Raw genomic sequence first — 14,507 nt, forward strand, 5'->3', positions numbered from 1 at the left:
CAATGCATTTTTTTTTTTCTTTTGAGGACAAGTTTCCAGCGTTGGATTCCAGCAAAACCTCCGATTTGCATCTGTCACACTGTAGTCTATACTATGCTACAACTTACATTGCATAGCTAGTAGCCTAGTACATGGTACAAATTCATCGAGAAATATACACTTAATAAAGATTTGCTTGGTACGCTCTCGATTTCTCTCGTGCCCCTACCTCGAGGTCAAGACTTTTTTTTTTTTTTTTTTAAATAATATGAAGTTTGAGTGTGTTTAATTTCAATCACGATCAATCAAGAGGCAGGACATACTTCTGAAATCATAAGTCGTTTATAGAATTTTTTATGAATCGCTCACAAATTCTGTCATTCTCACATGAGCAGTGAGATTCGAACACATGATCTTTTGTAATGAAGCGGACCATTTTTGCAACTAAAACCAACTTGCGTTGGCAACATTACTGTTGATTATCCAACATTCGATTTTCTGAAAAGTATCAGCTAAACCCCTTAATGGTAATGCTAATATTTTGATAAAAATAAACATGTGAAAAGAACATTCTTGAGGATGTATTCAACCACGCTAATGTTGGTGAAATTTTCAGCAACATAATTCTGCCTCGCCACATTTTTTTAGGTGTAATTATGCTAACACCTTCTTTGTCTTGGGTTTAATTTTGCCTTTCGTGTAAATAAAAGGCGTAGCATTCATTACCTATGTTTGGTGTTAGGTTAACCGAATATGACTTTGTTGTTGTGTTTTGGTTGTGGTGAAAAGATGTTCCCAAGAGCTGGTGCTGATACAATTAAAGACATAAAATCATGCTAAGAAATCTAAACAATCCACTGGGGTAAAAAAAAAAAAAAAAAAAAAGTGGGATAAAATCATGCCAATGAAATCATCCATGAAAAAAAAAAAAAAAATCCATCTATGTGCTTCCCAGTACTAAAATAAAATGCTAATCAGCTAATAGCTTGCTGGAAGTTAGAGTACCCCCTAATTATTCTTTCTTGATACTCAAAATGTCTTCTTTATCACCCCCTAATTATTCTCAATATACCATTTATGTTGTCCTAAAATTATTTGTTATTCCCAAAGGCCCAGTTAGACTATTGCCCTTTCCTTTTTAGTACTGGGTTTGTTTGGATTGCTTCATATTTCCCCAATTTTATTTGCTTACATCATCTTTACAATTTCCAATACACCTTTTTATCTTCCCAATATCTTTTTATCTCACATACATCACATCACAAAAAGTGCTACAGTAAAAATATTCCAAATAACTTACAATCCAAACAGACCCAGTGTTTATTGTGGCAAAGTAGTACAAGAAAGCAAATACTTCATAATTTTTTATAGTACTTTTTGAAACATAATATAGTAGTAAATAAAAAATTGATCACAAAGACATAAAAGATTGTAAAAGAACTTGTTTTCAAAATCTCAAAGAAATTTTTTTTTCCTAAATGACCCTCGTCCAAACAAAGATGTATAAATTCAGAACCACCGTATGGTGACATGCATGCGAACGATTGCTGCCGACTCTCGTCTAATTTGAGGTCGAATTTAAGTTCGAGTTTGGCCTTGGTTGGATTGCTGTTTTCCGTCGAAAAATTATGTCGTTTTCCGTAATTACATTTTTCTATTACATTTTTTCCTCACATACATCAAATCGTTACAATAATTTTTTTATGAAAAATCATGAAAAATGCAATCCAAATACAACCTTACATTAAAAATTCAATGATCTCAAGTTTAAATTCGAGCTTGGTAAAATTGGATCGAGATTTAATTCGATTAGATCAAAATTTGAATTTATTCGATTCATTTGTCTCTCTAATTTTATCATAACAAAAAAAAATTACCAAAGTAAAAGGATTTGAAAAAAAAAAAGAAAAAGAAAGAGAGGAAGAAAGAAAATCCTGCACAGCACTCAACACATCATTTACTCGAAGGCAAAAGTGGGGGCGTGTGACTGTGTGTCGCAGTAAATGAACATTTCATAATGATATCATATCCATCAGCAAAGGCCCAAATATATTTACTAAAACAATACGAAATCTGAAAAGACAGCAGTGGCATTGACGATATAAATCCCAACATTCAAGGTCCATTCCTTAACGTAACCGCCCTCCCATCCTTCCCCCCATTATTTTGCACGCTTCACCACCCTTCCCCACTCCCCACCTCCTATAGTCCCTTTCGCAGAAAAAAATGCTGTTCCCGGAAAATCAAGAACTCGAAATTCCCACCACCACCACCTCCTCCTCCTCCTCCTCCACCGCCACTCAAACACTCGAGAAATGTGATCCCACCACCGCAATGAATGAGCCCATGAACATGCTCACCGATTACTATGACATTGATAGTACTTGCTCCACCCCATACGTAAGTGCACCCTCTAGCCCGGGCCGCGGCCAGGGTGCACCCGTCACCGGCTTTTACTACAGTGCTCCGGCGAGTCCTATGCATTTCATGCTTTCTACGGCCATGAGTAGTTGTAACAGTAACGACTTAGGACTGTCTTCCCAACCTGAAGTTTCCCCTACTTCTTCCACTTGCTCATTCGAGTTCGATTTCTCAGCCAGTAAAGTTTCCACCAATGGGACTTCATCGGCCGGATCCATGAGCTCCGCTGACGAGCTTTTCTTGAACGGCCAGATCCGGCCCATGAAGCTGTCCTCCCACCTCCAGAGACCTCAAGTTTTAGCCCCGCTCCTGGATTTAGATGTGGCTGATGATGAAGTTGGCGAAATTGTTAGAGGAAGAGAGGCGAAGATGCGGGATAGATCCTTGCGGAGGAGGACTAGATCTATGTCACCCCTGAGGACTAGCTCGAGCCCATTCGGGTGGCACGATGGAGGCGATTTTGAGGATGATAGATCAGGTGGAATTTTCGAGGACAAAAAGCAGCTGGCTGCTGCTAAAAATGGCGAGGAAGAAGAAGCTGTTTCGGGCGAGACGACCCCGTGCCAGTCTGGTGCGTCCTCGAGATCTTCATCCGTGGGGAGGAGTTCGAGTAGATGGGTTTTCTTGAAGGAGTTTCTCTATAGGAGTAAGAGTGAAGGAAGAAATAATGGGCACAAGTTTTGGGGGTCTCTGTCATTTTCACCTGTTAAAGACAAGATCAAAATGGAGAAATTAATGCCAACAAAGTTCCCATCACTTCATTCTTCGTCTTCTTCTTCTTCCTCTCCTAAGGATAAAGATAAAGAGAAGGCCTCTCCCACAGCTGCAGCAACAGTTTCACCTGATTTGTTGGCAACAGAGTCTGCAGATGGGAAAAGAGCAAAACACACTGGCGCCCAAAAAGATGGGAAGAAGAAGGTGGCGGTAAATGGGGTTGGAAAGAGAAGGGTTCCTCCATCACCTCATGAACTGCATTATACTGCCAATAGAGCTCAAGCTGAGGAGATGAGGAAGAAGACATTCTTGCCATATAGGCAAGGATTGCTTGGTTGTTTGGGATTTAGTTCCAAAAGTTATGGTGCCATGAATGGTTTTGCTAGAGCTTTGAACCCTGTTTCTTCAAGGTAAAAATAAAAAGGGGGAAGAAGATTATGTAAAATAAGTTAAAAAAAAAATCTATGATCATTAGATTAGATTATCCTTTCATGGGGTTGAAAATTATTACTAGTTGGGGAAAAAAAACGTAAAGTGGGGTTTGTATAGAAACTTTCTTTTTAATTGTGCCTTCTTCACTTTTCAGTGTAATTTTGGGATCTGCCTTTGTATGTAGTTAACTCTACTACGAATTTGATGGCGATCTCTTCGTTGGAAGGTTGGAAATAGAAGAAGTTTGTTGATTAATTGTGATGGATTTGTTTAGCCATTCTTGGCAAACTATTCCTTAGATCCACAATTTTCTTCTGTTTGTTGTCTGGATGAACAATCCACCAGAGAGTTAGTAGCTCCAATAAGTCAAAGCATCTATTCTAGCCGACTAATCACTTTTTGATCTCATCTCTATTGTTCAGTTCTTGACGTTTTCTTTGGTATTTTTGGCACTTGTTTAGTAGACCATTTTTCAGTGGTAGTTGTAATCTATTTGACCAACTTGCTGCATAATCGTAACGCAATAATTTCCCTGGTTCCCCTGAGAGACAGAGGTCTCTTTCCATCTCTCTCAAAAGCAACAAACTTTCTGCTGAGCCATGATGCTTGGCAGCAGATGATGCACAGGGGTCTGAAAGAGTAAATCCATCCGTGTTGTTGCAGAGACGCATATTGTTTCAAGAAACAATGATCATGTAGTAGCAGAAAATAACAGCTCAATTTGGGGCGTGGATGATGGATGAGAATTCTGCTAGTACCTGTTACTTCTGTTTTCATCCTTTTGTTTTTATGCCTTCCAAAAGATTCCTGAACTTATTTACGTTAAAATTTGTGATTAGATGGTTGCAACTGAAAAGCGATGTTAATTCCATATGCCATACCTTTGTCCTTTCTTGGACGAGTAAAACCTTTAATAAAAAGATGGAAAAAAGAATGAAAGGGGTTATCTTTTTCCGTTGCAAAGGTGATGCAATAGATTTTTTCCTTTTCTTTTCCTTTTGGGGCAATTGAGGTCGTGAGAGATGGGTGGTTTTGTTTCGACTATAACTCTTTGCTCCGACGTCGAATTCGAGTGCCGTTTACGGCATTAAAAATTAGACACTTTCAATTTTTCAACGGTATAAAATGCATGCTCTGATTCCACCTGAGTGAGCCCTTTATCAAATAAGAAAGAATGTACATTTGCTTAAACTTAAGACAACGTCTTAAAAGAGCTTCACTCGATTGAAATTCAAGATTCAAAAACGAGGATTTAAAGTCACAAAGAAACTTATATCCTCCATGAAATCAGCTACATGAACAGAAGTTACACGAAAGTCCCTAAAAGTTTTCATAATTGAATAGTTTTACCAATTACTTTTAGAATTCATCTATTTTAGGCAATTCCTTTAACCATTTCACATTTTTCACTTAACAATACAAGAAAAAAAGAAACCCTTTTCTAAGTAATCTTGATTCCAAACGGATTAAAAGTTGCCAAGAAAAGAAAGTGAAAAATACTACTAGTGCAACCTCATTGATCAAATATTGAACTGTTCATGCTGCATGATGCATGGGAGGCAAAAGCTTTAGAGGCCATGTTAGATTTTTGATGCAATTATTTGATGGATGCTGTCCTAGGTGAGCCCTTGTTAGGTATGGGGCTAGGCCCCATCTTCTACAATTGCAAAATTGGCTGTGTTGCCTGATAAACAAATGTGACAAGGACACGTAGCTGTTTCTGGTTGTTTTTTCCAAGGGCCAGCCTTGATAAAAGCATATGCATTCCCAGATTGATTGAAAAAAGATGATCATTTTTGGATAAATTAGGGCCTACCGTAATCCAATTTGGTTAATTATACAAAGTCCATTTGAGGGAGACGTTGAAAAGTTTCTTCGGAGGTTAAACAAAGCGTTTTGTCTTTGTCATCTTGATATTATCTTTTCTATGATCTTTCTCCAGTGGAAATAGACCGATCCTGATAATTTCGGAGTCGGCAAGTTTTGGGCTTCTGGATTGACAGGTTGGGAGCGCAACTTATTGCGCAAGTTCTGTGAGGATATATGCCTAGAGGTGGCAATCGGGTCGGGGTCGGGGTCGGGGTCGGGTTGAGGTTTAAGTATAACAAAGAACCTGCTGACCCGAACCCGACCCGTCAACTCGAAACAGGTCAGGGTACCTGACACGAACTCGAAAATTTCGGATTGGCGGGTCGACCCGAAATGATCCGAAACTTAATTTTAATTTATTAATTTATCACTGTAATTTCTAATAAAATCAATTTTTCACAAAATTAATTACATCATCAAGTAATAAAAATTTAAATAAATAATTTCAAATCAAATCTAAAATAAATTAAACACCATAAAAGTGTTTTATCCCAAACCAAATATAAAATAAATTAAAACAGCATAAAAGTAAAAAATAACATAATATATTATTTGTCCAAATATAATAATTTTAACTTCACACAAGTTAAAAAAATTCATTTAGGATTAAGTAATTAATGCCTTTGGAAAAAAAATGATTTAGTTTAGTTAGATAAAATAATTTTTATGTTTATTAAATTAGTTTTAATTCGTAAACGGGTCACATCGGGTCATATCAGGTCACCACGGGTTGATCCGAAATTGACATGTTTTCTTTTCGGGTTCATCGGGTTCAACCCGATTCTGATCCGAACTCTCGAAACCTCAACCCAGACCCATTAATTTCGTGTTAGATTCGTGTCGTGTTTTCGGGTCTTGTCAGGAATTGCTACCCCTGTATATGCCAATACAATGCATTTATTAATTAATTATTACCCCAGCACCTTTTTTTCCCTGACGTGAGCCGCGCCTTCTATTTAATAGTTAAAACATTTTACGAGACTCGAGGGGGTTTCTTTTATTAGTACCTTTTTTTTAATTCTTTCTGTCTCAGTGACATTTTTTTCATCTCCAACTGTTAGGTATAGAATTTGAACATTTTCCCATCTCGAACTATTTGATATAGAATTTGAGCTCTTATCCGCAGACCCATTCAATCATAGGTTTGGTTAAATTATTCATTCAATAATTTGATCTCTTATAAATTCTGTTAATGATATTGACTGATCCAATATGCACCAAATATATAATCATATCATTTTATTTCTACACATTAACAAAAGTGAATGCAAGATACATGTGTTAAATCTGAAGTTCAACTTCAAATTGGAAGTAATTATATCATATACTTACGCCCACTAATATATACATATATATATATATATATATATATAATATAAATGAATGACTAAATTGTAAATGCCCAACCCCTTGGTCTTCTCTAACATTTGAAGTGAGGAGGTGGCATGATTTGATTTTTCTTTTTCCTAAAATGTACATTTTGGCCAATCCAACATGTGGTGTTCTCTCTCCTAATAAAATCTAATCAGAAAAAAAAGAAAAAAAAACTTGTGGTGTTTGGACCTGCAACTTGTGCAAACTCATGCAGCTCCAAATGGAAGGATTCTTAATAGGGCTTTGATTGGGTCGGTTTGTCTCCCGGAGTTTGACATGAAGAAGGTTGATGGAGACATGGATTTGCATTTCTATTCTATTCCTTTTCCTTCTCCACTTTTATGATGACTATTGAGGGTTGTTTCCCCTTTTTGCCATTCTATCAGAATAACTTTTGCATCATCATCATTTCCTGTTGGTTAAAAGGTTTCAAGTTGTTGTATTACTTGCTTTTGCCACCCACCCAATAGTGTATCAGCAAAGATTTCAGCAATCCACAAAGCAAAATCAGAGTAGTTTATTGATACGCCACTAGTCAATATTTGTGTTCTAGCCTTCAAGGGACCACCCATAATATAGGATGGATAAATGTAACTTTCCTTCACGTACCTAGATTTGTCTAGCAAGCGTTCGTGGACACTCGATAAGGTGTAATTCAAGTATATATATTTTGAAAATGTATATGCATTCAAATGATATGTTAAATTTACGTATTCACATGTTATGTTGAATATAATTTAAACGCTTTAATGACTGTTCAATAAACATTCGTTACAAAATCATATATCTATGTCATTATCTCATTGAATTGTTTCTTAGCATAAAGAGGTATCCATCTTGGCGTCACTCATTTTTTTGTGATACTAAAAGATGGCATTGATTATCTAACATTTCAATTGTAGTAGTTTTTGGGTCAAACTTGAATGATTTCTTAAGATGTATGATTAAAATTGAAGAAATTTTACACAAATCAAGCATGCAATAGTATGCAAAGATATGACTGTTAATTATTTCTATATGCCTCATTTCCTATATTCTTGATGAAAGATATAACATGAAACCCCTAAACTACCAACATATAACGCCTATGTTAGATAGATGATGCTGGATATATATATATATATATATATATATATATATATGTTTATATATATAAGCAATATCAGCCCACAACATTTTTTGGTTTTAGTACATAACTACAATATTATAAAATGGAAAATGATAATTTGTGGCTTGTGACAAAATTTACTCTCACATATTAACTCTGTACTTGTCACACTAAGCTGGTGATCGTTAAAAAAAAAGTTACAAAACTATTTTGCACTTTCGTCATATGTCAAAACAGTTTGAGAATCAAAATGACTTCTCCTTCATAGATAGTTTCTGTTTTTCTGAAAACAATTCCAAGAAAAAGTAAAAATGATCACTTGAGATTGTACCATCTGCAGGGATTGGAAAAGCAAAAAACAAATATATTGCTGTAGATTTCACCCATCCATAAAAAGGTTGGTCAAATTCCTATGTTTGTTACTGCATCAGTGAGGTTGCCTGCAGAGGTTACGAGGTTAAAGAACATGTTTCTGGTAAAATCTAGTACAAGAAGAATTCAGAAGAACCTTTTCACAAATTGCTCCGAATATATATATATATATATATATATATATATATATATATATATCAGTACTGACCAAGGGGTCCTTTAGCCATTGAAAGTCCATGAATTCTAAGCCTGCAAAAAGTGCTTGAAATGAAGACAGTCGTATCAAACCAAAGCAAAGAAAACAACACCAGACATAAGATGAAGGGCCCGAGTGACAGACAGCCTTTGCTTCATTATTGTGGCAATGGCATCATTTGCCAGACTATGTATGTATGCATCAATGAGCAGCAGCAGCAGCAGCTTATGATTGTCATGATTCATGGCTTTTGAGTTTGAGCAAAAGAACCCATATTTTGGGAGTTCTATGAGGAATGTACTCTTTTCTTGGCTAGGACGCAGAGCTGAGCCAGCTTGCTAGGCTCAATGTCCACCAAACCAAGCTAAGCAAAGGAAAGGAAAGCAAATTGGAGACAGTTTTTCACATTTCTTCTCTAGTTCTTTCCTTGAGGTAAAAGGGGGACCAAAAGAGAAAAAAAAAAAAAAAAAAAAAAGAAACAACTGTAATTAAATATTTGTGTGGTTACGAAGTTATAGAAGTGGGATTTTGTTAATCAGTCCATCATCCAATGACCATCTCCTCTTCATTGTAGGTTTTTTATCATTTCATCTTATCCAACTCTACTGCGTATTTTAGTGCAGGGTCCTTTGACATTGTAGTTTCTTGTATACAACAGTCACATACCAACCTTTTGTGATTAGGGTTGCGGAAGGAATGAAGATAGTAATTTTGGGAGAGGGAAGGGAGAATGAAGACGTAAAAAAAACAGAGTCGTAATGCAAAGTAGTAGTAGTATTTTCTTGCAATCGAAAATGGAAGGTGATCTGAAGATGCATGTGACGCTGAATTCATGTATTGCTCCTGAGTTGTGTATGGTCACACACAACCTAGAAACTAATAGTAGAGAGTTGCAGGATTTCGACAAAGTCACCGCCGTTCAGCTTCCCTAATGTACTAGTGTGTGTGTGGCAAGGTCACGCATGGCCCGACTACAAGTGGAGTGGAAAATTGTGTGGTTGGCACCTTAGAACTGCTTCCAACGTTGTTCGTTCGGAGGCACCTAAAAGATGTTGGCTAATTATTCATTCATACTGCAGACTCTGGTTTCTGGGGCTTTAGCAGACAAAGCTGATACCCTGATGCAGCTCTTAAAATATAGGTTAATATCCGTTCAACTGATATCTTATTCACCACATTATCTGCAAAATTTCGTTCTGATTTCTATGATAATATCGAAATAAATATCTGTACTACCTACCTTAACCAATGCAGTTGTTTCTTAAAAAACTCCCCAAGTTGATTCACCAAGGCATCCTCATCAGATTGGATACATCCATTGAAAACGAGAATAAAGAGCAAGACTGCTACAGGCGGGAGTAGGAAATGTCTTGCGGGAGCAGGATGCTGTCTCATTCAAAAGTCAAAGTCATAATAAGCATTTCCTACTATTAAATATTCGTGTTATTCCTGCTCGTAAAACTGCAAAATGTTCCACTTTTTCCCAAATCTACCTTCTAAACATACTTCAGGCGCGGAAATGCGAAAAAAGAAAAAAGAAGCAAATTAAGAGTAACAAGATGATACAATTCCCAAGTGTTGGGAAAGCCTGGATGGCAGACGACTGCATGAATATATCTCCAGGGAACCAGCTTCTACATGAATCACCATACTGAAATTCCTATGCTTTCAAGCATATGTAGATAAGATATTCTTCTTCAGGATGAACTCATCAGCCTTTGCTGCATTTATTGCCTGCATCACCATTGATCGAGTAATGTAGAGATACCAGAAAACTTTGAATATTTTAAGTCTTTGAGTGACAATTTCAAATCGATTAACTAATTGAGAAGCTCAACAAACTCTTCATAGCATTTATAGCACTAGAAAAACCAATCATTTAAATGACATTCTTTTCTCTATAAAATTCTCACTGCATCTTTCCTTTAGTCATTATTTTCAAAGAAGCTTTGTCGATTTATTGTTCTAAAAGTGTGCTGTGATTTCTAGACAGTCATTGTCGCAAGACATGATGTGCAACTATAATTACTGGGTGCTAATCAAAGAAGAATAAAGGAGTAGCTGCACAAAATTTGAAGAACTAACATAAGAACAGCCCGAGTATTACCTTAGCAAGCATACGTTCAAGTCTCTCAATTTCATTCTTAGCATAATCTGCACCTTTTTCCAAGCAGCTCTTGGCAGCTTTCAGATAGATTTTCCCATATCTAAACAAAACAATTTAAAACAAAAAGATCAACACTGGACTGTGCTTAAATATATATCCTTTTCTGAAAAAAGCATGATCCTCATTAGAACATTTAGTTGAAAACTGATTCAAGCATAATTACAAGACCAGACCACAACGTTTGTAATTTAAGCTTCATTATCAAATGGAAAATACATAGGAATACAAATTTGCAGTAAAAATAAGAGAAAAAATCATCATAAAAACCTTGCAGAGGGACCCGTCAATTTCTGGGCTTCATCCTCCAGCTGTGTATATATTGACTTCTTCTCCTCATCTGAAGCACTTACAAACTGCTTCACCAAAATATCAAGGGATTCAACAATACCAGCCTGTTTTGTAAGACAGATAAAAATACAAAACTGGTATTAGTACCGGTGTTGTGTTACTTTACAACAGTATGAGAGTTTGCCACTAACCTGGGAAGTTAATTGTCCTTTTGCATCACGGCTAGTGCCAGTTCTCTCATTGATGAAAGTAACAAAGTCGTCTAAATCGCGACCACCATCATAATCTTCGCCAGCTTTGTTGCCCTTTGGGAAGAACTTCAATGTAGGATAACCACTTACACCATATCTGATTTGGCAAAATATTAGCATAAAATCTTCTACAAACACAGAAGACAAGGGGTTTTTGGGGGCAGTGGTGTAGAGAGAGAGAGAGAGAGAGAGAGAGAGAGAGCATCCCAGTTCTTTGCACAAAGATGGATCAACTAGAAACAATAACAGCAGAAGCAGAAATCTGATGGAAAAATCAATTGGCTAAGGACCAAAAATGCAAACATATCAAGGACTCACTTCTCAGCAAGATCTTTGTACTTGTCTGCATCAACATTAGCAATAACCACATGATCCTCCAACTTAAATGCTGTTGCCACCTTTTCATAAGTCTGCATAATATAAAAATAGAAAGTCAGGCTTTTAGTCAAAAGTTGTTTGACAGCTTCCACCATATTCCATTAGCTAGTAATGCACATACGGGAGCAAGGCTTTTGCAATGACCACACCTGCAAAGATAAAGCAAAATCAGAGATGCGAAATGACGTATAATCATACTGGACTTCCAGAGCTATCACACATAGTTGATTGGAAAATAAATTGGCAACCTAAAAGAGGATTTGCAACAAAGAAAATGTACCAGAACCTATTTATTACCAGGGCGCATAAAACTCAACCAGAACATCTTTTTTCTCATCAAGCACAATCTCATCAAAGTTTTCTGGAGTAAGTACCACAACATTTGAAGGAACTGCAGCTATCTTGACATTTGTCCCTACACAGAAAATGGTATTCAATCTTCATATGTTGAGCATATATCATCTAGATGCGGATTAAAAAAATAGCTAGATAATAGATGGAGTTCACTGAATTTGCAATAGAATTTTTGGTAACATTTGTTTGAAAAGACAGTAGGACAAAATCTATCAAACAACACAGCATACAACATACAACTTCAGTATTCCTTTTGAGAAGGAAAAGGATATGTTATTGAAACTTGTCTAGATGAGTATCCGCCCCTCAATAATAAGCTTTAATTATATAGCATCTAATTTTGAGATGGAGTGGAAGAGAAAAGCACTGAACATTGAACAGGAACACATAATAGAATGAAAGGTAACCAAGCACATAAGAACTGATTTCATTCCTTCAAGCTGCAGTCAGTCCATCCACAAAGAATTTTGTCTTTTATGAAGTGGACATATCTCACGCTCTTTGAAATTACAAGTTCTTTTAAAAAAAATTAAGAATTAGCCTTCCAAGTATTCCTGTTAACAACTTCTAATGATATATGAGGCACTTTTTGCACACCTAACACACAAACACCATGTGTTCGAGGTAAAAAAATTCTACCAATGCTACAGCACATAAAAAAGTCATTAGAATATTTCATATTAAGAGATTAAGCGTGCAGCAATATGTCAGTTATCAATTACTTATTTTTCTCCAAACTGCATGCAAAACAAGAGATCAATGAAAGGCACCTTGAAATTCAATGATGACAATTCCTTCAAGTTGCTGTAACTAAATTCGATGAATATGATAATCTCTTTATTCAAGATGAACAACCAAAATTAAATGCTTAGAAGGGATTACAACTAAACATTACTGCAGCGGAAAAATCCATGTATAGTATAAATACTAGCTACGATGCAGTTCATGTATGCTCAAGATCAGGGAGAATTAACGCCAAAGTCCCAGTATCAGGTATTTAAGGTGATATTTCGGCACAATGAATCCAAAAGAGTTTGGTGATATCTTAAGGTGAAGTAAATTTCTAATCTTCAGAAGTAATATGGATTGGATTTTATCATCTTCGTGGATTATTAAACAGTTTTACCAAAATATGCTTTAACGTAAATCTAACAAACTTGTTAACATGGATTACACTTACGGAGTACAAAATACAAGCCAGCTAGCCAATAACATTACCTCCTTCACTGTTCACAAACTCAGCAAGGGCTTCTGCAGATCGTGCACCTTCATACCTAAGAATAAAAATAGATTCATGAGTTTACATATAGTCAAGGCATGTAAGTTATATTTACATATAGTCAACACCAGGACAGAAATCATTTTCGCAGAGCAAGTAAAGAAAAACAAAGACCTTTTGAAAACTCCAGTATTGCACATATACTCACTTTTTGGGCTCCAAGGAACCTTTCGGAAACCATTGGATGGTGGGGTAGCCAGAAACACCATATTTGCTGCAAAGGCTCTTATGCTCATCGCAGTCCACCTACAACAAATATAATTTGACAAAAGTTCAAAAATTAAACTTATTTTTGCTATAATTCACAGCTAAACCATTGATTAATATTTTTAAAGTATTGAAATTAAATCAGATGCAAAATAGAAGATTCACAACAGCTAAGAAAGTTAAACTGATGTTGATAACAGCAAGCCACCAGAGAGTAATGGACCTCAGGTTCCACACTCTCAAGATTTTAGTGATGGAAATCCAATAGAGCATACCCAGTTTGTGAGGATGAAAAGATAAAATGTAAGCACTTTTTCAACATGAAATAACCGTATATTTTGTGTGAGAGAGTTTTGCCATAGCATCTTGCTCTATATTAATGCAGCTGCCAAGGATGACAACTCCTAAACCAGTAATCAGAAAAAGCACAAAGATAGATGATTCATACAATGGCAAAAACCTTAATAATGTACAACTCCAAAATCCATTAAAAGAAACACACCACAATGGCATGGCAAAAGCCATGAATTTTGCATCATATCTGAGCTCTCTACAGCAATGCAATAGTAACATTCCCAGAAGTTACAAGCTTTAGATTGTACCAACTTTAGCTAAACTACTTAATAACCCAAGGCAAATGTTCTTATCGCTATAGCAACACTACAAGCCTAGAGTAAAAATGAGGCTTTTCCCACCATATTTGAAAGGGTCAATGTATCATAAAAGAGCTGAAGAGCTAACCTTTCCAATCAAAACAGCTTTAGCTTTCTTGAAACTCGCACCGAGCTTTTCGTACTCTGGAGCAAGCTTCTTACAGTGCCCACACCTGCAAATTCATCACGGGGAGAACCACCAAAAAAAAAAACTTCTTTACATCTTCCCTTACAGGAACAGCTCAAAATCACTTCAAATCAACAAACATAATGATATAAAAAATCAATCTCGCATTCCCACACAGTAGTTTTTCATGCTAGTCCATCTATCTCCTAAATATCATACACCGCAACAGACGAAAAACTGGCAGTGCCTATGAATCCACATATAAATATGCAACAGACCAAAATCACAGCAATCTTTTTCGCAAAGATCCGAATTCGACTATTACAACCAAAAGAAAA

At 36.3% G+C, this 14,507-nt stretch overlaps 2 protein-coding genes across 2 annotated transcripts in view; one reads left to right on the forward strand and one right to left on the reverse strand.

Moving 5' to 3' along the window:
- The first annotated feature begins 2,205 nt into the window (after positions 1–2,205).
- LOC113727771 (uncharacterized) lies at positions 2,206–3,528 on the forward strand. The gene has a single exon (XM_027252112.2). It carries the CDS (start codon positions 2,206–2,208, stop codon positions 3,526–3,528), a length of 1,323 nt encoding a protein of 440 aa, XP_027107913.1.
- Positions 3,529–9,824: 6,296 nt separating this feature from the next.
- Positions 9,825–14,507, reverse strand: part of LOC113727772 (probable protein disulfide-isomerase A6) — a 5,174-nt gene continuing 491 nt past the window's right edge. Inside the window, exons 2-11 of the mRNA XM_027252113.2 lie at positions 14,131–14,215; positions 13,331–13,428; positions 13,122–13,177; positions 11,847–11,964; positions 11,671–11,698; positions 11,490–11,581; positions 11,112–11,268; positions 10,900–11,024; positions 10,573–10,672; positions 9,825–10,199 (exon numbers count right to left, since the gene is read on the reverse strand). Of these exons, the coding sequence (XP_027107914.1) occupies positions 10,134–10,199; positions 10,573–10,672; positions 10,900–11,024; positions 11,112–11,268; positions 11,490–11,581; positions 11,671–11,698; positions 11,847–11,964; positions 13,122–13,177; positions 13,331–13,428; positions 14,131–14,215 (925 nt within the window). The 3' untranslated portion in view covers positions 9,825–10,133. The remainder of the gene's footprint in view (positions 10,200–10,572; positions 10,673–10,899; positions 11,025–11,111; positions 11,269–11,489; positions 11,582–11,670; positions 11,699–11,846; positions 11,965–13,121; positions 13,178–13,330; positions 13,429–14,130; positions 14,216–14,507) is intronic.

The sequence above is a fragment of the Coffea arabica genome, chromosome 2c, assembly GCF_036785885.1.
Source record: "Coffea arabica cultivar ET-39 chromosome 2c, Coffea Arabica ET-39 HiFi, whole genome shotgun sequence".
Taxonomy (NCBI): Eukaryota; Viridiplantae; Streptophyta; class Magnoliopsida; order Gentianales; family Rubiaceae; genus Coffea; species Coffea arabica.

Excerpts from the sequence above, each read along its gene's own strand:
- LOC113727771 (XM_027252112.2), top strand. The coding sequence starts at position 2,206 with ATGCTGTTCCCGGAAAATCAAGAACTCGAAATTCCCACCACCACCACC.